The sequence below is a fragment of the Chelonoidis abingdonii genome, chromosome 24 (assembly GCF_003597395.2).
Source record: "Chelonoidis abingdonii isolate Lonesome George chromosome 24, CheloAbing_2.0, whole genome shotgun sequence".
Taxonomy (NCBI): Eukaryota; Metazoa; Chordata; order Testudines; family Testudinidae; genus Chelonoidis; species Chelonoidis abingdonii.
The window spans coordinates 12,816,559-12,838,214 of record NC_133792.1 but is presented as its reverse complement, the minus strand read 5'-3'; the positions used below and the strand labels follow the sequence as shown (position 1 = coordinate 12,838,214).

General features: G+C 53.4%; 1 protein-coding gene across 4 annotated transcripts; it reads right to left on the bottom strand.

Annotated features, from left to right (window-relative positions):
- Positions 1-101: 101 nt before the first annotated feature.
- On the bottom strand, positions 102-20,691 carry ST6GALNAC6 (ST6 N-acetylgalactosaminide alpha-2,6-sialyltransferase 6). 4 transcript variants are annotated; one of them, XR_004376126.2, is made up of 7 exons: positions 20,322-20,689; positions 15,700-15,764; positions 8,423-8,602; positions 7,006-7,403; positions 5,735-5,842; positions 4,774-5,632; positions 102-859 (listed from the first exon to the last, which is right to left on the bottom strand). XR_004376126.2 is itself a non-coding variant. In XM_032797646.2 (7 exons), exons 3-7 carry the CDS (start codon positions 15,712-15,714, stop codon positions 5,443-5,445), a joined length of 891 nt encoding a protein of 296 aa, XP_032653537.1. In that variant the 5' UTR covers positions 15,715-15,764; positions 19,558-19,714; positions 20,322-20,691; the 3' UTR covers positions 102-5,442. The 4 variants fall into 4 exon arrangements, 3 of the variants coding, with proteins under 3 accessions (XP_032653537.1, XP_032653536.1, XP_032653535.1); XM_032797646.2 differs by adding an exon at positions 19,558-19,714 and having other exon boundaries at positions 102-5,632; positions 20,322-20,691; XM_032797645.2 differs by adding an exon at positions 19,558-19,652 and having other exon boundaries at positions 102-5,632; positions 20,322-20,691.
- Positions 20,692-21,656: the final 965 nt, after the last annotated feature.

The following is a 21,656-nucleotide window of genomic DNA, read 5'->3' as shown; positions in this document are numbered from 1 at the left end:
CAAGTCCGTTCCGTTGTCACCAGTAGACTTTGCTAGGCAGGGCAGGCTCTCTCTGAGGCTTTGGAATGACAAAAGATCCAAATTCACAGAAACATGGCGGCTAAGATCATAGCAATATTTATTCCCTTACAAAGCGTTACAAAACATTCACTCCTTGCTGATTTGACAGACAATCCCAGATACAGGGGGTCCCTAAGAAGCAGTAACACAGGTCCAGGCTACCAGATGTGTTATATTGACACTTCACAGCAGCTCACGAGGATCTGGGCCTCTGTGCTGAGTGAGGGGACCTGCAGTCAGAGAGGGCCTGCCCCCCGGCTAGCTGAGCTGAGGATCTGGCACAGAGCGACTGTGCTCCTTTAACCTGGACATTCTAGTACTTTGAACCCCTTAAAGGGGCTCTGGCAGGTAGTCTAGGCTCAACAACCAACACTTTTACATTGGTATAATCTAACCAGGCTCTAAGAAACCTTTGCACACCATGTATGTGAGGATCTCACACAGTGAATTAAGCCTCACAATGGCCCTGTGAGCTCTATTATGATCACGACTTCCCTTTGACTGGTGGGAAACTGAGGCACAGGGAGGCTGCAGCGTCAAGAACAGAATCCAGGAGTCCTGTAAGGCTGCATTTGAACATAAGCCAACTGGATTCTTAGTACCCCGCGTGTTTGGTTTTTTAAATCCATGACTCCATGGCTGAAAAACTGATTAAAAAAGGAAGAAAAAAAAAAAGCCAGTAGTCACTATCTGTGGATCTACAAGCAAAACATCACGTTCCTCTGGCTGCCTGCACAGCACCAGGAGCAAATGAACAAATGCTTTCCCCCATGCTGTTGTGACACCATCCGTGCAGCTCCTGTATAAAAAAGGATGTTGTGGTCAGATAAGGTGCCACAGAGGTTAATGCTACTGTTAAATCAAGAGGCAGTGTCGAGATCCATTCAAAACACTGGAAAATGGCCCCGCTTGCCAGCTGGGGAAGGATGGAACTGGGAGGGGAAGAAACTGCATTCCCAAGTTCTTCCACAGCCCAAGCAATGGAGAGAGATGGGGGGGAAAAAAAAAAAAAAGCAAACCTCAGCACCCCATTTATTTGCATTGCTGGTTATTTTTATAGCAAACGTCTCACATTAAATGGTTCAACCACATGCTGTTATGTTACCATCCAGGTTTTTACATCACACTTTCTATTCAGGTTCCATTTATAGTTTATAAAGGGTTAATAAATGATTAACAGATGTTCTCATAAATAGCTAATCCATTGTTATTAGAGAACCTAATAGGTTGCTTATAACCAGGGCTCATTACCATACATATGCCTTCTACTGATGTGCTTCTAATTCATGCTACTTGTGTACATAACAGACTTCTATTCATCATTTATTAACCCTTTATAAATGCAACTTTATATTCAAGAGTGACTGATTTTTATAGGCACTACCCAGCCAAGCGACTTGACAGTTCTGTTCAAAGGATCATTCGTGGAGTTGTTTAAGCAGATCAGCCGTTTACAGAAGCACAGAAGAGAAGCAGCAAAGACAAAATCAAACCAAAAGAGGATCAATCCTACTTCCCTTACTGCATTGTCCAGAATCCTATCTAGTTTTGCAGAATTTGCCAGCACAGTACAACATGTACGGCTGGGCTTTCCAAAGGGTCCAAAACACATTACGGGAGCAAGGCACCTAACAGCATTCAATCCCTTTGAAGGCACGGCCTGGCACACACACGTGCTTGGCACCCATGATTCCCAGTGATGTAGATGGGGGTCAGACTAGCAAGCTGACATCAGTGGAGCTGCAGGTACCAGGCACCCAACTGGGTTTGCCTCTAAGCCTCCATATCTCACCCTGCTTCTTGTGAAGTGGTTTTTAAAATATATTAACACAACTATTTTAGGAAACCAATACAAATGCAAGGACCAGGGGGGAAAAACCCACTCCCTCCCCCCCCAAAACATCTCAACAATGTTGCTTTGAACACCCCCAAAGGTCCTGGCTATGGTGGGAAAGTAGCAGCTCCATAGCCTTTGTGCGGAAGGGTAGCCAGGTCTTCTCCACTGGCTGTGGCATCTTTTCCAAAGCTACGTCCTCTAGGGTGGCAGTGATGTGTAGAATAGGCACCATGGTACCCAGCAAGGTCACAGCTGGTGACACACTGCTGGGCACAGTTCGCTTCCTGTGTCCTGAATATCAAGGGTCACAGGACGCTCAGTCACACTGGTGTAAATCCAGAGCATCTCCATTGACTGTAGTAACCAAGAGCAAAGTTTGTTCATCTCAGTGGATATAGATTTGGCTGATCTTCTGCCGGGTGGGGGGGGGGGGAAGGCATTTTCTTCACCAAGGGGCATTTGTAAGTTTCAAGGTCCCCTTCCCACCTCCTTGCCATCACGTTCCTGCATGGGTTCCCTTCCCAAAGTGCAGGGCGGGAATCACCTCTTGCAATACCAGCCATGATCAAGACAACTGCACAAGGGCCATTCCCACCTGTGGGTGTCAGAGTTGGGGGGGGAGGGGGATCTGCTCCCAGCTCACACAGCCACGATACAATTCCACTCCAGGGCTGCGTGGAGAATCTCTCTGCTGCAGGGAGGTGTGCTCCCATTCAACCCCCAGAGGTGGAGTACAGAGCTGATGGCTTTTCCTCCAGCACGTCTATCAGTCTCTCCCTTGTTTTCAAAGAAAATGCTGCTGTATTCTACAGACACGGGGCTGGAGTCTGACCTCATTTACCCTGGTTCAGCTTGAGCAGGCTGGCTGCTGATTCACCCTGGTGGACACGGGATCAGAGTCAGGCCCCTGCGCTGTAAACAGTTCACAGTCAGGTTACTCCAGGGCCCAATCCTGCAGCCCTGCCCCAGACAAACATCCCACTGGTTGCAGAGGGGAGTTTTGCTTGAGTGAGGATCTGGCCCACCGTGTTTTGGGCTGTTAAAAAAAATACTGCAGGCTTTTATAGTGTTTGTTTCTGTAACTTGGAGATTTTCAGCAGCTATTGCCAAGGACCAGGGAAGGGCAAAATCCAGCCTAGTGGGTGACTAGAAAGCAGCCGATGGCCTCAAGCTGAAGTGCACCTTTCATGCAGCCCCTGAATTGCTGGGGAAGGCAGAGAGGGAAAATGACCATGAGAAATGGCAGAGGTGGGCTGGGGATATGAGAGCAGGACAGAGGGAGAGCGTGGGAGTAAACACAAGGGGCCCAAATCTATTAATCTCAATCCATGATTCTGCATTGCTGTCATTTAAGAGCAGGTTAGACAAACACCTCTCAGGGATGGTCTAAATAACACTTAGTCCTGCCATGAGTGCAGGGGACTGGACCAGCTGACTCTCAAGCTCCCTGCCAGTCCTATGATTCCCCCCAGAACTGAGTAACTCCAAACCATAACAGGAGCATTTCACACCTACTCTACCCTGAGGCAACAGGGATCAAGCCTAAGGGGATCTACACTAAGAACAGAGCCATGTCTGACACCCACACACGGTCCCCTCAGCTGTGCACGTACATGGAAGAAGCCGTGTGCAGCAAGCACGGAGCAGAGACCTCTCCCAAGCAGTCATGATCAGCGCTTAGTAACGAGTCTCAGCGCCTTAATTTAAGGAGCTCTCTGTAACCTGGGGCATAACAGATCCAGTGGCAGGGGTCAGAGGCAGCCAGGCAGAACAGCGATCAGACAGACAGAACATGGGAGGCAGTGAAAAGTGCTCCTGGTTTGAGATGCTGAGGGTACGATTTCCACTTCCACAGTATTGCTGCCCTCTCTTACTACATGGCCACTTGCTCTCCCTGTGCAGACGTTTCATTGGCAAGAGGTGTGCATATTGGGGGGTGGAGAGGCAGTGCCAATGGTACCAGAAGCAGCAGCAGGAAAGCATATTCAAGAGGAACTGCCCTGAAAATGATATGGAGAAGCCATGCAGAGTGAGCCTAGCAAATGGTACTGCCTCTTGGACACCAGCAGGGAGCGCCACTGCCACACACAGACAGGACAGGCAGTGAGTGCACCAGCAGCTGTAAGGTCTCTGCAGGGCTGCAGCAAGGACACGAAAGCAGGACGTGCAGCCATGCAGCTGGGGGGGGGGGGGTCACTGCTGTGTCCTGTCTAGGAGTGGAGGAGGAATTGCAGCCCATGTGGACAGAGCTGGGCGGGGGGTAGGTGGGGAGTCTTAAATAAACCACAGCCCCAGGCCTCCCAGCCCAGTGGGGGCAGCCAGCGTGGCCACATGCTACCAAATCTTGATTTCACAAGTGGGGTTAAAGGAGGGCAGGGACCAGCTGCCAGCCCTGCCAGCCAGTGGAAGGGGAGCTAGGACAGCAAACACCCTGGCGCGCAGCTCTCAGACTGGGCTTTGTCCAGGACAGCTGGTGATGCCAAAGCAAGACTCCAGAGGCCCAGTGCCCTCTACAGCTGTGAAAAGACAAAGCCCTGTAGGCATCGGTGCCCTTGTGAGACTGATACCCCCTTGTCCCCTAACACACCTCCTAATGACTGTCACACACACACACCCCTCAGTGCCTCCCAGTGACCGTGACATACATCCAATGTGACGGTGACACCTTCCCTCCCCCCAAACACAACCCTCCCACTGACCATGACACTCCCCAACACAACACCCCTCCCACACCCCACAGGGATCAGCCCCAGGCAGCAGGGCAGAGAGCTATCAGGGGAGAGTGGGCTCTGTCATTGTCACTTATGGGGGTCAGTGCTTGGACAGCCTGTTGAAATGTGTCTCATGCCCCCTCCTGAGCCCTGCCTCAGACCCACCTGAGAAGTCTACGCCCCTGAGGCTGGTCTCTTATAGGCCTCACTGGAAACTTGGAGATGCAGGTGGTAGTTTCGCAAGGCAGAGGCTGCCTGGAGCAGGGTTGCACTGTACAGCAGATACAGCCTTTCGGGTACTCAGTATAAAGTTGAGCCTAGGAGAGCTGAGAGAGTTACAGTCCTCCCACCTCGGAAATACACTCTCCAGAAGCCAAGAGAGGCGAGACCAGAGCCGCCACCAGAGCATTAAGTAGGGGTCAGCCGTTCCATCTGGGCACCCAGCGATTGTTCCCACTCACTCTTGGGCCTCTGAGCTGATCGCCGGCGAGGGAGTGAGGTGACCTCAAAGCAGGGAACCAGTGATGTGCACTAGGTGTGTGGCCTGTGGGGGGGAAGGGGACACCATGAATCCAGCAGTGCCCGGTGTGTAGCAGGACTCCCTGACCCTTGGGACTGCAGGCCAGGTCACTGGAACCAGCCCAGTCCCTTCCTCCCCTCACCCAATCCTTCTGGCCCTGGACAGCCTGTAGTGCGGGGCCTCCTCCTTCAGAGCCCAGCCTGGCTCACAGGGTTAACCAAGAGATGTTTTCCCATCCAGGTGGAGTTATGCCACTACTGGCACCAGCTGCTGGGTTGGGCACTCGAATGGCTCCATGTCTCCTAGGGGAGCCCCTAGTCCCAGGCCGGGTGGGAGAAGGTGATGTTGTAGAGGCTGGCCCAGCTGGCAAAGACCCATTTCTCCGTGATGAAGCGGTGGTGGTTGCCCTTGTGGCTGCGCTCATTGTGGATGTAGGTGGTGCACTCATCCGGGCCCTTGGGCTCGTAGTAGTGATATGCCATCTTGCCCGGCTGAGGTCTCCTGCTGCAGAGGACAGAGTTACAGGGTGAGCCGCTGAGGCGCTGCCAGCAGATGGCCAAGCGCTGGGATCCCAGAAGGGGCACCTGGGGGGACCTGGGTTCTTACCTGCAGTAGTTAGGGGGGACCATCCCGTAAACATGCACCTTGTCACACAGCTCCACAGCAATCACCATGGTGAACCAGCCTGTGCTCAGCCACGACCGGGACTTCTCCCTGTGAGACGGGGAATGGCAGGGGGCCGGCAGAAGGAGGGGAAGAGAGAGAGAAGGAGGAGATGGAGAGAGAGAGAGAGAGAGAGGAGGGGGATGCCAGGAGAAGAGTGATGAAGGAAAGGAGTGTAGGATGGAGATGGGGGAAGGACAGGGAGTGATCAGTTAGGAGAAGATGGGAGAACATAGAATTATACTGATGCCAAGTTTTTGATTCTCCCATTTGATTCCCCCATCCCCACCCCATTTCTGCTCTCCCAAGGCTCCCCATCACCTGAGCAGCCTGGCTCCTCCTTCCCAGCTAGGGACCAGGATGCACTGCCAGGCAGGCGAGTGGCTCCAGAGGGCAGCATGGCCTCTTTTCATGGGTGTGCACCACAAGACAGCCCAAGTCAGTGGCATTGCAGCAGGGGCAGACAATAGGAATGGGCTGGCCAGTGGGGCTGGGGCTCCAGTCACCAGGCGTGAGAATGCTACTCCTTGGGGAATTCTGCACCACTGCGCAATGCAGAATTTTGCAGAAATTAACATTGGGTGCGCAGAATTTCCTTTCCCCCACAGAAATGGGATGCAATACTGCTAACTGCCACTAGACCCACCAGAGCCCAGTTTGCACACAGAAGACATGCAGGGGGCAGGGAGAGGGAGTTTGAGGGTTCTGGGCAGCTGCAGCTCCCAGCATGCCCTGAGGAAGGAGAGGGCGGCTCGCAGGAAAGTTCATGCAAGCCTGGGATGGAGCATCAGGCTGTTTCTCCCTCTGGATCCCTGAGCGAGGGGGAGCAGGTCTCTGGGCTGGGGGGCCACGGCTGGGGGTGTGTGTGTAGGGGAGACTCTGGGCAAGGGGGGGCCCTGCAGCAGGGCTTGGGGGGAGCGGTTGTGGGTGTCTGGCCCCCTGTCCGGGCTTGGGGGGCAGAGTAAGAGGAACTGGGTTATCCTATGGGTTTCTTTAACTCTCTGCTCCTGGGGGAATTTCTGTGTGTGTCTGTATTGTTACAGACATACTTGCTGAGAGGTATTTTGAAATAAATGACCAAAACAATTGAAAGTGGCGTGATTATGTAGTAATGTTCTGACAAAAAAAGTTTGCAGAATTTTAAAATATTGCGTGCAGGATTTATGGGCGCAGAATGCCCCCTGGAGTAGAATGGGAATGGGGCTCCAAGGTACCTGTCCTTCCCCGTCTCTCCCCGGAACAAGTCGTCGAACTGCTTCATGCGCCCAGGGGAGACCACGTAGGCCGACACGTTGGGGAAGGACATGCTGACGCGCTGGAGGATCTTGAGCAGGCTCTTCTGCATCTTGCTGGGTGGCCCCCAGAAGATGAGGATAGTCTCCGGGGTCTTGTTGACAAACTCCTGTGGCCTCTTCAGCACCCTGTAGACACTGGAGTGAGCCACCACCCGGATTGTGGTCTTGTTGCCCATGTCTGCCTCGTAGCCGGTGGTGGGGGCGTCGTTCATGCGGATGACGCACTCCGATTGGTCGATCTCTGAGCCCAGTTTGCTCCCGAGCAGGTGGCTGGAGCTGGTGATGATCACACACTGGTGGCAATGGGAATTCAGGGTCTGGGGAAGAAACCATCATTAGCAAGGACCCTGTGACCAACTCAGACCTCCCCACCATCACGACCCCGTGCCCCTTCCCTGCTTAGAATGCCCAGGAAATGGCGAGAACAGAACTGAGACCCATCTGCTCCAGAGACACTGGCCCCTGGCACTTGAGCTACCAGGGGTTCTCTCTAAGGGGACAGGAAATAGGGCTGTTTTTTGGGTATGGCACTGGGCTGGGACTCAGGAGATCTGGGGTCAATTCTTGGCTCTGTCACAGACTCCCTGGGCAACTCTGGGCGGTCACAATCTCTCTGTGCCTCGGTTCCCAGTCTGTGAAATGAAGCCAGGAACACTTCTTTTGTCTATTCAGACTGGAATCTTTTCTGGGTAGCAACCATCTATGTGGATGCACAGCACCCAGCACAATGGGATTCAGATCGGAGAGCACTGCAGTGGAGGGCAGTGCTCCACACTCACTAGCTAGTTCACTACCACACTGCCCTTTGATAAGCACCTTCCGTCCGAGGAGCCCAACCTGCTTACCAGACATTCCTTAACGAACCCTCTGAGCCTGCCTGGGAATTACTGCCCCCATTGCACAGATGGGCAAACCAGGGCACAGAGGGTCAAAGTGACTTGCCAAGGGCCGGTTAGTGAGCCAGAAGCAGAGTTGGCAACAGAGTCCTGAAGACCCAATTCCCAGTCCCTTGCTCTCAGGAATGGGTGGTGCTTCCATAATAGAAACACAAAGGTCTATTCTCCAGCTCAGCGGCTGCAATTTGTGTCATGTCACCTCTGCTCCACCAATGCTCACTGGGCAGGGTGCAGCCATACGGAGGCCAGAAAAGCAGTGGCCCTTCATGCTCCTAATGCACCAGCACGCTATCGCATGGCTCCTCCCAGCGATCTATAATCCAGCCCTTCATTCCCCATATAAAATGCCCACTGGGCTCACCCCAGAGTTCCGGGAGCCAGACTGCGACAGGACCACAAGGGAGTGCCCCATGGCTCAGCCGAGGTGGGCTGCACCATACCTTGTTTCCATAGATGGGGAGGTAGCCACTTTTCACCCCCCATTTCCTGAAGTTGGGGGGACGATGGGATTTTCCCCGCAGGGCGGTGTAATGAAAAACTTCGTTCCCACTGTTCGAGCTGTAGATGATCAGCAGCATGATCAAAGCAAAGAGAACCAGGAAGATTGCAGTGCGCTGGCCCTGGGGTCAGGAAGGGAGAGAGCAGGACTGAGACAGTGCAGCGTCTCCAAGTGCCCTGCCTTTCCGAAGGAGCCTGGGAAAGGGCAGACAAGGGGACCGGCAAAGCTTCTGCAATGGTCTGATAAATGACTGAGAGACCAGGGGCCTAACCCTCACGAGCCTCATTCTTTCCCCCTCCTCCCCTACCTTGCCAGGAGCAGCAGCTGGTCAGGATTCCAGCCTACAGCTACCACAAGCCTCAGATTTTAGGTGCCCAACTTAAAATACCCCGGGCATGACTTTTGGAAGCACTGAGCCCCTCTGCCTGTCCGGCAGCAGGTTTTCCACATTGCCCTCCCCGCCCTCCAAATCAGCGGTAGCTGGAAAAAGTGGCTCTCCATCCCAGGGAAGAAGGGGCATCTCCCAGAGCTCTCTAGTGCCCCTCTGTCCCTGACATCAGAGATCCCTGCCCTTCAAATCAGTGGTAGCTGGAAAACGTGGCTCTCCATCCCAGGGAAGAAGGGGCATCTCCCAGAGCTCTCTAGCGCCCCCTCTGTCCGTGACATCAGAGATCCCTGCAGCTAACACCACAGCTAAGGGCTCCAGAAGCACAAACACACCCATGTTCTTTGACATGCAGCCACGGCCAATTCCCCCCTCCCCAAGCTCTGCTGTGACACACAGAGGGATGTCAAGGGAGAGTTTGGCAATGGGCAGCTTTTTAAAGGAATATTTGCCAGGCTTTAATGGGACATTACCCCAAGCCCAGATGCACCGGAAGCCAGATGCTGCTTTAAGCATTGTAACATTATCCATCATGGCCAGCAACTGGCCAAGCTTTTTGCCTCCATGTGCTGGCTTTGTCTGGGATGTGGCAGCAAAGAGACCAGGAATGAAAGGGTTAATTGTGCATTATGGGGTGATGGTGGCGGTGGTGTCGGGGGGAGCGCAGCCCTGCAAGAGGCTGGAATTAAGGGGAGCTGGTGGTGCTGGATGGATGCAGCCTCAAGTAGAGCAATCAGCATGTGCAGGCTGGGGGAGCAGAGGACAGGCCTGGGCTGCGGCTTGTCCCTGGTTAAGTGGGAAGATCCCAGCAGGGAGGCCAGCTAACAAGACAGTTGTGCAAAGAGACGGGGGCCCTGCAGCTTCCACTCTGTCTCTGCAGCAGTGTGCTGGCTCCGTTAGAGCAGGCACCAGTCGCATCAGAGCTTTCATTACAAACTCCATGGAAAGGGCAGGGACCTTATTGTGAAGGTATTTATCACAGAGAGTGGATGGGATTCCCCCCACCCCCCGCACACCTTATAATAAACCACATCTCACAGAGCCAGAGATAGAGGGAATCTTGCTGACTTTGAATTTATGAGACTATCCTGCCCTCAAATTAGAAGGATTCAGACACTCCCGCCTTCCTATAACCACCACCATGCTTCACCCTGGTCTACTCGACCTAGACCCTGGTGTAGACGCAGCTAGGTCGATGGAGAAATGCTTCCACTGGCTTAACTACCGCCACTCAGGGAGGTGGAGTTCCTACAGTGACAAAAAAAAACCCTCTGCTGCTGTAGGATGCGTCTACACTGCAGGGTTATGCCACGGTAGCCCCCCTAGTGCAAACAAGCCCTTACATCAGGGTTCGGCAACCATTCAGAAGTGGTGCACCAAGTCTTCATTTATTCACTCTTATTTAAGGTGTTCTATGCCAGTAATACATTTTAACATTTTTAGAAGGTCTCTTTCTATAAGTCTATAATATAGAACTAAACTACTGTTGTATGTAAAGTAAATAAGGTTTTTAAAATGTTTAAGAAGCTTCATTTAAAATTAAATTAAAATGCAGAGTCCTCTGGACCAGTGGCCAGGACCCGGGCAGCATGAGTGCCACTGAAAATCAGCTCAGGCGCTGCCTTTGGTACGCTTTCCATAGGTTGCCTACCCCTGCCTTTCATTAGGGGACTTCAAAGCCTCTTTCAGAAATGGCCAAATGTTACTATTTTACACAGGGAAAAACTGAGGTACAGAAGCTCATATTAGGCAAGTCAGTGGCAGAGCTGGGTGCAGAACCCAGCAGACCTGATTCCCGGAGCTGGGTGCTAACCACTAGTCAATGCTACCTGAGGCAGAGGGGCCAAGAGTCAGTGCTTGTAAAGGGACTTTCCTAGAGAACACTGCCAGGACCTCCTACAACTTATTATTCTAGTGTGGCTACTGCCGCTCCCTTTCAGCTTCATTACCACGGCTTTTTCCTACTCTCCTTTTCTACTTGTATTTCTAGCCCTCCGTTCCTACCTTTGGGGTTACTAGTTTCTTTGGCCATTTTATAAAATTGCATTTGTCTTCCTTAGTTGGATATGCAGGGAGGGGGAAATCAGGGAGCACAGTCACCCTGATGCACTCTTGTTGGCCTAACGATTCTACAGGCATAGTTCTTCTGCATGTTTTTTCTCCACTATTCTGTGTAGGAGTGAATTCTTCTCATAATCATCTCATCATGCCCTGGTGCTCTCCCATTTGTCTGTCATACCCACCTGCCGCCTCTCATCCCACACTACAAATACAAATGGTCAGGGGCAGAGACCGTATTTTTGTTACACGTGTGTCAAACACCTACCACAATGAGACGCTGCTCTCCAGTTGGGGCCCCCAGCCATGACCTTAAACCAAATAATTTCTGCATGGATGGAACCAACTGCAGAACAGGGATCTTAGCTGTTAGTTCGGTCTATGCAGGAGTAAACTCTTGTTGAATCGGATGCATAGACATTAGCTGTGTTTACAAAGCCTAATGCAAGCAGAAATGTTGTTTTTTCTTTTCAATTCAATGAAAACAAGCGGATTTAAAAACCAACAACAATTAAACATGCTCCCCCCAGAACCATGAGCACAAACAACTTTATGCCAGTTCCCAGAATTGAAACAAAAGTGAAACTGACCAGGCTGGCTTCACCATCCAAATTCTGTGAAAGGCAAAAAAAAAAAAAAAAAAAAAGTGAAACAGCAGCTTAAACGGACACGAGTGAGCTCGCCGATGTTCCAGGGTTATATTATTAGCAAAAGAGGAAAGGAAGCTGGTTTTCAAAAGCAGTATATGCCCCTGCCTCCTCCCCGCCAGTTACACCAGTGCAGGGCAGGATGTGGCACTATGAAGCATTCAGTATTGGACTAACTCTGCTACCAATGGTAATTCCCACTGGCTTCCATGGCAGCTGTTAGGCCAGTGCTGAACACTTCTGACTATCCCTTCGTCATGCTGACCTGTTGTTCTCTCACATATTTCTCTGATACCTGCCAGGGCTACATGCGTTGAGTCTTGGTTTCCTCCCTCCCAACTGCAGAGGGAGTAGGTGTGTTTGTGCGCGCGCGCTATGTGCCCCTCTGTTCCCTGGGCAATCTGCTACAGAACCTGCCTGCAGATCACCCCAAGCTCATTTATTTCACCTGGTCTATTTGTCAGTGTTTCTTGGGCCGTTCCTCATGTGAGCTGGAAAGCCTGTGGCTGGGGGTGCCTGCTGGTTATTGTGCCAGATTTATGGGAACTGCCTGGCTATGTGGATGCTCTGTATTTTAGGCCTCACATTTGGTTGATACTGTATAGTGCTTACTGGCGCCTTGCAAACACTTCGATAATCCACAGAAGTCGGAAAGCACCTTACACTGCCTCAATCTCTGTGCGCTGGTGACTTCTCCTGTTTGGGCTCCTTTTGGTTGACACTAACTTCTGTCTTGTTGATTTAACTGTATATCAGTCAAGAAAAAGAGAGTGAATTCCTTGAAAGGTCAGGAGGGCATGAGAAGAGACAGCTGCTGTGCAGCTGGTCAGCGCATACTAAAGTTCAGACCTAATGTTCGTTCTCTGGCATCACTCGGCTGATTTCATCTATTTTTTAAAAACGAAATAAAGGGATTTAGAACCACCAGGATGCACTAAACTGTGCTAAAGCTTTGTGGGTAGCCTTCCTGTACCTTGTCCTTGCCTTCCCCATCCTCTCCTTCAGGGCTGGATCCAAAGCCCACGGAAGTCAATGGGAAGAGTTTTTAGATCAGATCCTCTCTTGAAGCAGGCAGGAGCATTGCCTGTGCAAGGACTGAATACCAGCACTGAGATACCCAAGTGACAAGGGCTGGCTGGAAAGATGGAGAGAGAGACGAAATAAAAACTCTGATAGCACCTTCATAATTTGGCCTGGAATAAGACACTGGGGAAAGTTTAATCTAGGTCTTATCTGGCTTTTCTCTTCCTCTCTTAGGCTCACTGAAATGCTATTGTTCACGCTCACAGCCACAATTCAGCATGCTGCATCAGTCACCATTAGATCATGTCTCAGAAACACCCTTTCAACCTGTCACACAAAACATCAGTGCTCAACACAGAGGAAAGAGAACACCAACTGCTTGTGTGTGTGTGTGTGGGGGGGATCGGGGAGTGGTGGGGGGACAGACACAACTCACCCTCCAGGCCCTTCGATCCTGGATTACATTACAGCAGGAAGTCTCATAATTCCCTGTTGGAATAGGAGGCCTCATCTTTAGGCAAAAGTCCCATGAACTGCAGGAGCAGGCCCCAGTGCTGCCTTCCTTGACTGGAAACTAACAAAGGCTAATAGGCTATGGAGCAGCACAGGGACCCAATACCCCAGCAAGCTACCAGCAACCTGCCAGCTGCCTTCTGTGCCAGGAACCTCAGATGGACATAAGCCAAGACTGCGTTTTCTCCTCCCTCAGAGTTAATTTGTTTTCAGAGAGACTGAACCTCAGGGCAAACACTCCTGGGTGGGGTTTATTCACTTCCCTGCCCTCTTTCCAATGAAAGCTCAGCTGGATTTCATGGTGCATTTGAAAACAGAGCAGCTCAGTAATCTAGAGCTGGCAGCTAACGAAACCCAGCTCCCACAACAAGGCAGATACAGGTTACCTGGCTACTATTTCACCATGACTTCAGGGTACAAAGATTTGATGTGAACTCCGCTACTTGGTGCGCCTGCTCTGAGCCGTTGAGAATGCACAGATCTCCTGGAGAGGAAAACCACTAAGACACATCTTTCCTGCATGGCCTCATCTGCATAGCACTTCACAAACATGAGTTAGTCAGTCCTCACATCAGGCTTGAGAACAGAATCAGATACATTAGCCCTGTTTTACCAATGGGGAAACTGAGGCACTGAGCGCTTTGGGATAGGGGCTGAGTCTACGGGCAGCACCCAGCACAATTGGAGCGCTGATCCCAACTGGGGCTTCTGAGGGCTACTGTAATTAGCATTAAATAACCAAATAATAAGAGATGAAGACCAATTTTTTCAAAGATGGCCACTGAGTTTGGGTGTCCAACCTGAGTCACCGTGGGCCTGATTTGTAGAAGGGTGGCGCACCTGCAGCTCCAGCCAAAGTCAACAGGAGCTGTGGGTGCTCAGCAGCACTGAGCAACAGACCCTGCGTGTCTCGAATTGGAGCTGGTTTTTGTAGATGTTGGCTCTAATGACTGCCCAGGGTCATGGCTGGGATTAAAACCCAAGGGCCCTATTCTCCCACCACAGGACACAAGGTCCCACTGGACCTCAGAGAGAGTTTCTCCTACCCGATAGCCACGGGGCTGCCTGGGACCCAAAGCAGTTTTCAGACTGCTATCACTAATAGGCAGAATCCAGGAAAACAGACGCAGATGAACATACACGGCTGTGATGGAGCAGAGGGCGAGGTTGGCTGGGAGAGAACCATCCCTCATGTCAATGGAGTTCCACCAGAGCTGGGCTGACCAGCAGTCTTACTGGTGTGGGGAGAGGGGGAAGTGGTGATGGGGAGGGTAACGATGCCCAGAGCAGTCCAGAAGAGGAGGGCAGGGCAGTGGTGGAGTAAGAGATGAATGCTGGAAGGCTTGAAGAGAAAGGTCAGAGCTGAGAAACCTAAAACCAGGCAAGACTCCACCACTTCCCAGTTCAGTCACAAATCTAAAGCTCTAGCCAGGCTCCCCGAGGCTCAGAGATTTTTAGTGAGCCCCAGAGGCTCCCACTGTCTCAAGCAAGAGTCCTCCCCATGAATCTCTAAGCAAGAACTACAGGGTCCCCTCATATCTCCCACGAGACTCCCTTGTGCCTCATAGGAACCTGGGCCGATGCACAGATTCTGCTGAAAACCAAGTTAAGTCCCCCAGTTCTGCCCTGACTTGAGGTAAAGTCTGGACGTTTCTCTTGAGACTGGATCTGCTCAGATGCCCCCTGGGCTTCTGACCATGGGCTGGGATCCTCTTCCCTGGAGTCTGGTCCTCTGGTGAGATTTCTGCTACCTCCTGCTTCCATCAAGGCTGGAATGAACCACCCAGCATTGCTGTAGCTCCCTCTTTCAAGAGCCCGGAGGACAGGGCAGGAGGTCATGGTTCAGTCAGGGCCGGCTTTCCCCAGTCCCGAGTGACAGGCTTGGCTGAGCAGCCTGAGGAGCAAGGAACACCTTCCGCTGGCTCCCTCTGTGACCCGGGGCTAGGTGGGTTTATCGGGGTTGTGTTTAAATCACGTACAGCCACAGGCTCTAGATGCCACGCTCCGAGGGTTAAACACAGCGATTATGTGCAGAGCTGCCCTGAACCCAGGGCACAAGCTGCCACTGCTGCACGGAAACAAAACCTAAGCCAGTGAAAAATCACATTGACCTCCAACGCTGTGCTGGGAAGGTCAGTGAACCAGTTCTGGTAGATGGCTGAGCAGAATGAGCTCCAAAGGCGAGGAGAAAGCCCAGCCATCACCACCACTGACCCACAGCAAGAGCCTCCTGATCATACTCCGAGAACAAAGGTGCTAGGAGATCCCAGCAAAGCCTTGCTCAGCTCCCAGAATTGCCACTAGCTGTCCTAATCCCTGAGTCGGCTAATGGGCCAGCCCTGAGCTGGAACGGGCGAAAGGTGTTTATAAAACTATTTAACCTCTGGCTTCAGCTTCCTCCATCTGTGATGTGGGGAGATCATCATCCAGCTCTCAGGGCCAGGTTGAGGACTGACTTGTCCATGCCAGAATGCCCTGAAGACACAAAGCGCTTGGACCCAGGAGGCAGGAGGTTCCATGAGATCCTTCGAGGGCCTGGGAGATGGATGCTCTGGACAAGGACAGCAGGGCTGCTTCGTAGGGAGGACTTACCGTGTTGTTACTCATGTCTCTCTGCCAGCCTTAGTGCGGAGCCTTCATCAGCATAACTCGAGCACCTGCATAGAACCACAGAGGCATGGTGACTCTCTGAACTACCCGCTCCCTTCCTCGAATACAAGTCCATGGCTACCAATCTCCACTCCATCATGCTCCGACCCTCATGACAGCACAGCCCAAACCTGCCCCAAACACATCAGGCTGGGCTTGGGCGCACCTAGAGGGCCGAACGCACCACGTTGCTGCATGGTGCACTCCTGGCCTGATCCAAAGCCCAGTGAGGGCAGAGCAAGTCTTTCCATGGACCACAAAGAGCTTTGAATCAAGCCCTCTGGCACCATGCTGCCTTCCCAGATGTGCAACATCTGTCCGGCCAGGTATTACACCTCAGAGCTTTCTCTGAACAGCTCCATTGTGGATGTCGCTATTTCTCCCCAACCCTCTTATTTTGGTCCTTCATCTCCCTCAGCCTGGGCTCTGCACCAAAATAGCCCTTTTCATGCACCTTGCTCCCAGGCTGTCTTCTCCCTTCTGCTCCATCTCCCAAGTGCAACCAGGTCCAAAGCTGGAGTACAGAGTCCTCTGACCTGAGTGTGGGTCTCCCACTCTCCCTTCCCACTGGGAAGCATCCCCTCCTCCTACAACCTTTAATTAAAGCAGGGGAGGTGCAGGGGAACCACGTCACAGGGTGAAAGCTCAGTCACTTTTCTAAAGCGTAAATCGGCCATGTGTTTACTGCTCCTCAGACAGACAGCCCTCGTCAGCCCAGAACGGCTGCTGGTCACAGAGAGATCTCCCAGGAGGAAGAAAAGCAAGCGATGGTTTGTAAACTGATTAGCCATACGAAAAGTCAGCTTACATAATAGGTCATTATAGCGAAGCACAGTAGTTACAGCTGGGGTCTGGGAGCTAGGACTCCTGGGTTCTATCCCTGGTCCTGACACCTTGGTCAAGTCACTGGATCTCCTAGACTTCAGTTGCCCATTTGTAAACTGGGGAAAACAATAATATCTGCCACAAGATGAGGGGAAGGGTTGAGAGATTTCATTTCATTAGCTAATGTCTGTAAAAGGCTTTGCGATGCCCTTAGATGGAAAGCCCAAAAGATGGGTCAAATATTCCTCTGCTCGGTGATCCGGCATGGATCTTCCAAACCCCAGGGGTTCTGAGTCAGCTGCAACTCTCCTTCCTCAGCTAGCGCTGGAGAAGTGAGCTCAAGATCAAAACCACTGTTTGCATAGCAAGGTCTTGTGCTAGGGCTGCTTGGCAGACTCATCAGTCTCCTCCTCACAGGCTCATTCCCTGGCAGGGAGGTGGAGGCAGGGCTCTCCTAAGGCAGACCTCAGCATAAGCCTGCCTCCCACCCCCTGGCTTATTACAGCACGAACCTGCAGGCTGGTTAACCTTTAGGAGGAGATTATTTTCCTGCCCAGAAGGCTCAGTGAAATCCATTCAAACAAATACCCGATCAAGGAACATAAACCACCTGGGGGACAACGTTTACCCATGATCGGGTCAACTCAACCTCTCTAAGGGGATTGCGCTCTCCAAAGATACAAAATCCCATTAAAAGAAACAGAGCAAAGGCAGCTGGCCACCTCTCAGAGGGCTCACGCTGGGTTTTACATGGGTGGAGGGGAAGGGCTGGCTGGGTCAGGGAGAGAGGGAGCTTTTCATGGTCACCTCCTCAGCCTGAATCCAGCCTAGGCTGATGAGGACTTCAAGTTGGTGCCATTTGAGGGCTCTTTGGTGGCCTGTGTGAAATGAAGGTTAGGACATTTAAGTCCCACCCAGCTCTGCCACTGGGTGAATCAGTCAATTTCCCTGTGTGTCAGCTCCCCGATCTGTAACTGGGAGATAACAGCCCTGAACAGGGGTGCCGTGAGGAAAATACATGACCAACTGTGAGGCCCTCAGGCCCTCTGGTAATGGAGGCCATGTATGCAAACAGACAGACAGACAGGTTGGTCTGTCTTAGCCCAGTCCTTGGTGGTCAGGTGCCTGCATCATTAACTCCATCCCCACAACTGGCACGCCGCAGCTCCCTTTGCAGGCAGACTCAGCCAGGAGGCTGAGTGAATAGGGCAGGAGGACTGATCTCCCCTCTCCCCGCTAGCAGGGGTCCCCTCCAGCTCATAAGAGAGAAGTGGGGGAAGGTGTCACTATTGATGTATCTCAGTCTGGGAGAAGGGTCTTCGATCTATCCCCAGCACAGGCAGTAGCAGGGCAAACTTCCGCCCTGCTACCCTGCCAAAGTCCTGGAAAAACCAAAGCAGCAGAGGGCAGCTCAATCTCCATGGCCCAATCTGACAGCAACCTCTTTGCTGAGACCAGCTACAGATGGGGATGCCTGTGCCTGTGCAATAGGAACTTGGCTGAGAACTACTAACTCACTTCACAGAAGGGCTCCCAGCTCACGCCAGCCCCTTTGTGAACAATGAAGCCCTAAAGAATATATTCTTTTCCCTCCCATGCTAACATGTGTACGTGGACACACACACTCTGCAGGCATTTACCGTTCCATAGCTGCTCCATACCAAGCACAAACCTAACCAATTGTTTTTTGAAGTCCTCATTAGTGTGTGACTGCAATTTTCCCTCTTCAGTACTTAGCATGACTGGAAAAATCCTCTTTCCTCACTGCCTTGGAAAGGCTAGGAAATTTCTCTCTCTCTCTCTCACACACACACACACACACACACACACACACACGTTAATCTCACACAGCCTGGGAGCCCCGACTGCAGAGGTAACCCAAGGCGGCTTCCCTGTAACTCTGTCCTGGGCAGTCATTGCTGGGGAAAGGAGCCAGAGGGACAGCCTGGCAAATGCTCTCTGATGGCTTTTGGGCTAGGATCACAGAGATCACTTAGGAGGCCAACAGTGGCTCTGTGCACCACGGCCGCAGCCAGTCGCCGTGCACGTGGCTTGACTGACAGTGGGATGGGTAGGGGAAAGGACGGCAGAGAGGAGCCCATACAGATGTCAGCCTGCACTGAACTGGGGCTGCCCCTACACTGGTGCCCTGGAAAGAAAAGTGTGCAGGGTGGAAAAGGTTAGGCTGACCCAGGACCAGCTTTAGAAATAGTGTCCTGGATGAACTTACATTTTGGCACCGCTGCTGCCTTCCCAGCTCTTCCCTCTGGCCCCTCCTGTCCTCCCAGCCTTCCTCTGTATCGCCCCCGCTGCCTCCCTGGGTTTCTCCCGAGCTCCCTCCCACAGCCTCACACCCAGGCCCACCTGCGCCTTGCCACGGTGTCCCCCCATAAGGCCAGCCCTGCGCCTGGCCTGCTGTGCGGGCTGGGTCCGGGGCGTTTGCAAGTGCAGTGGGTGCGGGGAAGAGTTAACCAACTTGCAGTGAGGAGATGAGACTAGGAGCTGGGCTGGGAAAACAGGCGGGGCAGCGAGCAGGGAACCTTCGATTGGGAGCAGGGTGCTCCTGCCATGCCGGACCGCACCCTGCTGGCAGCAAGAGGGAGCCCGAGCCCCTTGACCAAGGATCCTCCCTGACCACAGTGCCTGGACAGTCACCCACCCCTAAGGCTGGCCCTGGCTGACACCCATGCAGGAGTGGGCCACAACGGTGCCATCAGCACTCCCCAAGCGCTGCCAGCCCTGCTTAGCACCAGATGAGGAGGATGGGGCCTGGTCAGACTCCATGTGCATCGGTTGTGCTTTGAGACTGGCAAAGCTCATCCTCCCCAAAGCTTCCCAGACCCCCAATGTAGGCACAAAGCCACCTGCATCTATCACCTGGCTGTCTCCACAACTTCCTCCTCCTCCTGGCTCTCCTACCCATCTGGAGTCCACAACATACCCCCTCGGCTGGCGTGGGGAGCCGTCCGTTCTCACCAAGCACAATTCATCCTCTTTAACGCTCAGCCTCCCAACTACACCGAGTCCGTTTGCGCCTTCACCACTCTCCTCTCCAGGCCTCACCTGAACAGCTGAGGGGTGGGGAAATAATGTTTCGTGCGTGCGGAAGTAAAAAGCAAAGGCAGATAATGTTCTGTGTGGGTGGGAGGAGGATGGAGGCAAAGGGAGAGAAGCAGGGAATCATCACTTGGGTTGGAAAGCAGCTCTGGGAGGTTATTATCACTCATCACCCCCCACCCCCTGCATCCTCTGCATGGTGGCAGGAGCAAATACCCTCTCCTGGCTGGCCCCCAATAGGTGGGGAGCTTAGCCTGAGCCTTGAATTTCCCCAGAGCAGGTGATAGCACAAGGGGTGCTAAAAGGAGAGAGGGAGGGGAGGAGAGCAAACCGCCAGGGGAAGGAAGATGCACAAATGCTCAGGGGTTCCTCAGGGGCAGTCAGCATCCCCCAGCCCATCCAGCTCCGAACACACCAAGCGCAAGGAGTCTGAGCCAAACCCAGTGAAGTCACTGAGCTAATTCCCCACCCTTCTGCTTGCCTCTGGGCTGCACTATCGTGTGCTGTCTAGTTCCCGATGCCCTACCCGCCCAGCAGCTTCAGAGTCCTCCCCACTAGGAATTTCACCGACAAATCCATAGTGATCAGGACTAATGCGCACATCCAGGCTGCTGAAGTCCAAGCCTGGAGGACGGGTCCCAGATCAGAGAGGGAGGCCTCCCTGAAGTTTCCCCTTTTCTTACCTGGGTGAGACCTTTCATCTGAGGAAAGCTGAGAGCCTGGCTGGCCGGGGTGTCTCTCCTCCTTGTCTTTCCCCCCCTCCAAGGGACTGTGAGAAGGCCCCAGCTCCCACTGGCAGGCTGCCCTTCCATCTTGAGGCTCATGCTATCACATCTCTGCCCCCACCAGGGTCCTGCCCCAGGGGACGGCTGATCCGATCTGCTCTCTGCAATCTCCTAGAGTGAAACACCCAACCAGCTGCCCCTTTCTGCCTGGGAAAAACAGAGTGAAACGAGCGTCACTGCTAATCCGCGGGCATCACAGAAATACTCTTATCTGGCTAAACTGGGGCAGCGCACGACGCCTCTGCCCAGGGAGAGCGGAATGAATCCCACCTTCCTGCTCGCATCCGCCGCTCACACCTGGGCCCTGAGCCTGCCTCGGGCAGAGCCCTGCGCACTCGTGCAAATCACTATCACCCGCCCTGTCACCAGCGCCACCAGGCACAGCACCCAAGCGGCACCCGGGCAGCACCGACCCCTCTGGGCCTCCCTGCCCAGCCCCGTCCACACTCAGTGGAGCGGTCTGACCACTCCCCGAGCCCCCAACCCCGGCCCACGCCGGGGTGCATCTGCAGACCCACCCACGGCCTCTCCGCTGCCCGGCCGAGGGGCGCACTGCCGAGCGCACGGCGGGGACGCGCCGCTCACCTCGCTGCCTGCGGCCCTGGTGCCCGGTAGCCTCGGTGAGCGCTCCTCGGCGTACCCGCAGCCCCGCGCGGCTCACCCTACCCCTGTGCACGGCGGCGCGCCGAGCTCCGCGCAGCCGTGGGTACCCTAGCGCGCGCCCGCGACCCTCGCCAGCCGCGTTCGCGCGGCGTGGGAAAGGGAAGGTCCCCCCCCGGCTCCGTGCGCTGCGGTCTCTGCCCTGGTGACACACCCCGGCCAGCCCCCCCGGTGCTGGGGAAAGGCGAGGGCAGGCCCTGGAGATGCAGCCAGCATGGCCATGCGTCCTGCCCCCGGGGGATCTCAAAGCGCTGGGCCAAACCCTGCCCTCCGCGCGCGGACTCCCCACTGAGGTCAAGCGGAGTTCTGATTGGCTGCGCACCGCAGGGTTTGCCTCCGGGGAGACGCTTCATAGCGCCCAAGTTGCAGCTGGGAAAACCGAGGCACAGAGGGGTTAAGTGACTTGTCCACGTGAGGAAGTGGGTATCACCCACAAAAGCTTATGCTCCAATACATCAGTTAGTCTTTAAGGTGCCACAGGACTCGTTGTTGCATTTTACAGATCCAGACTAACAGGCTACCCCTCTGCTACTTGACTTCTCCAGGTTTCACAGCCAATCAGTGATGGAGCTG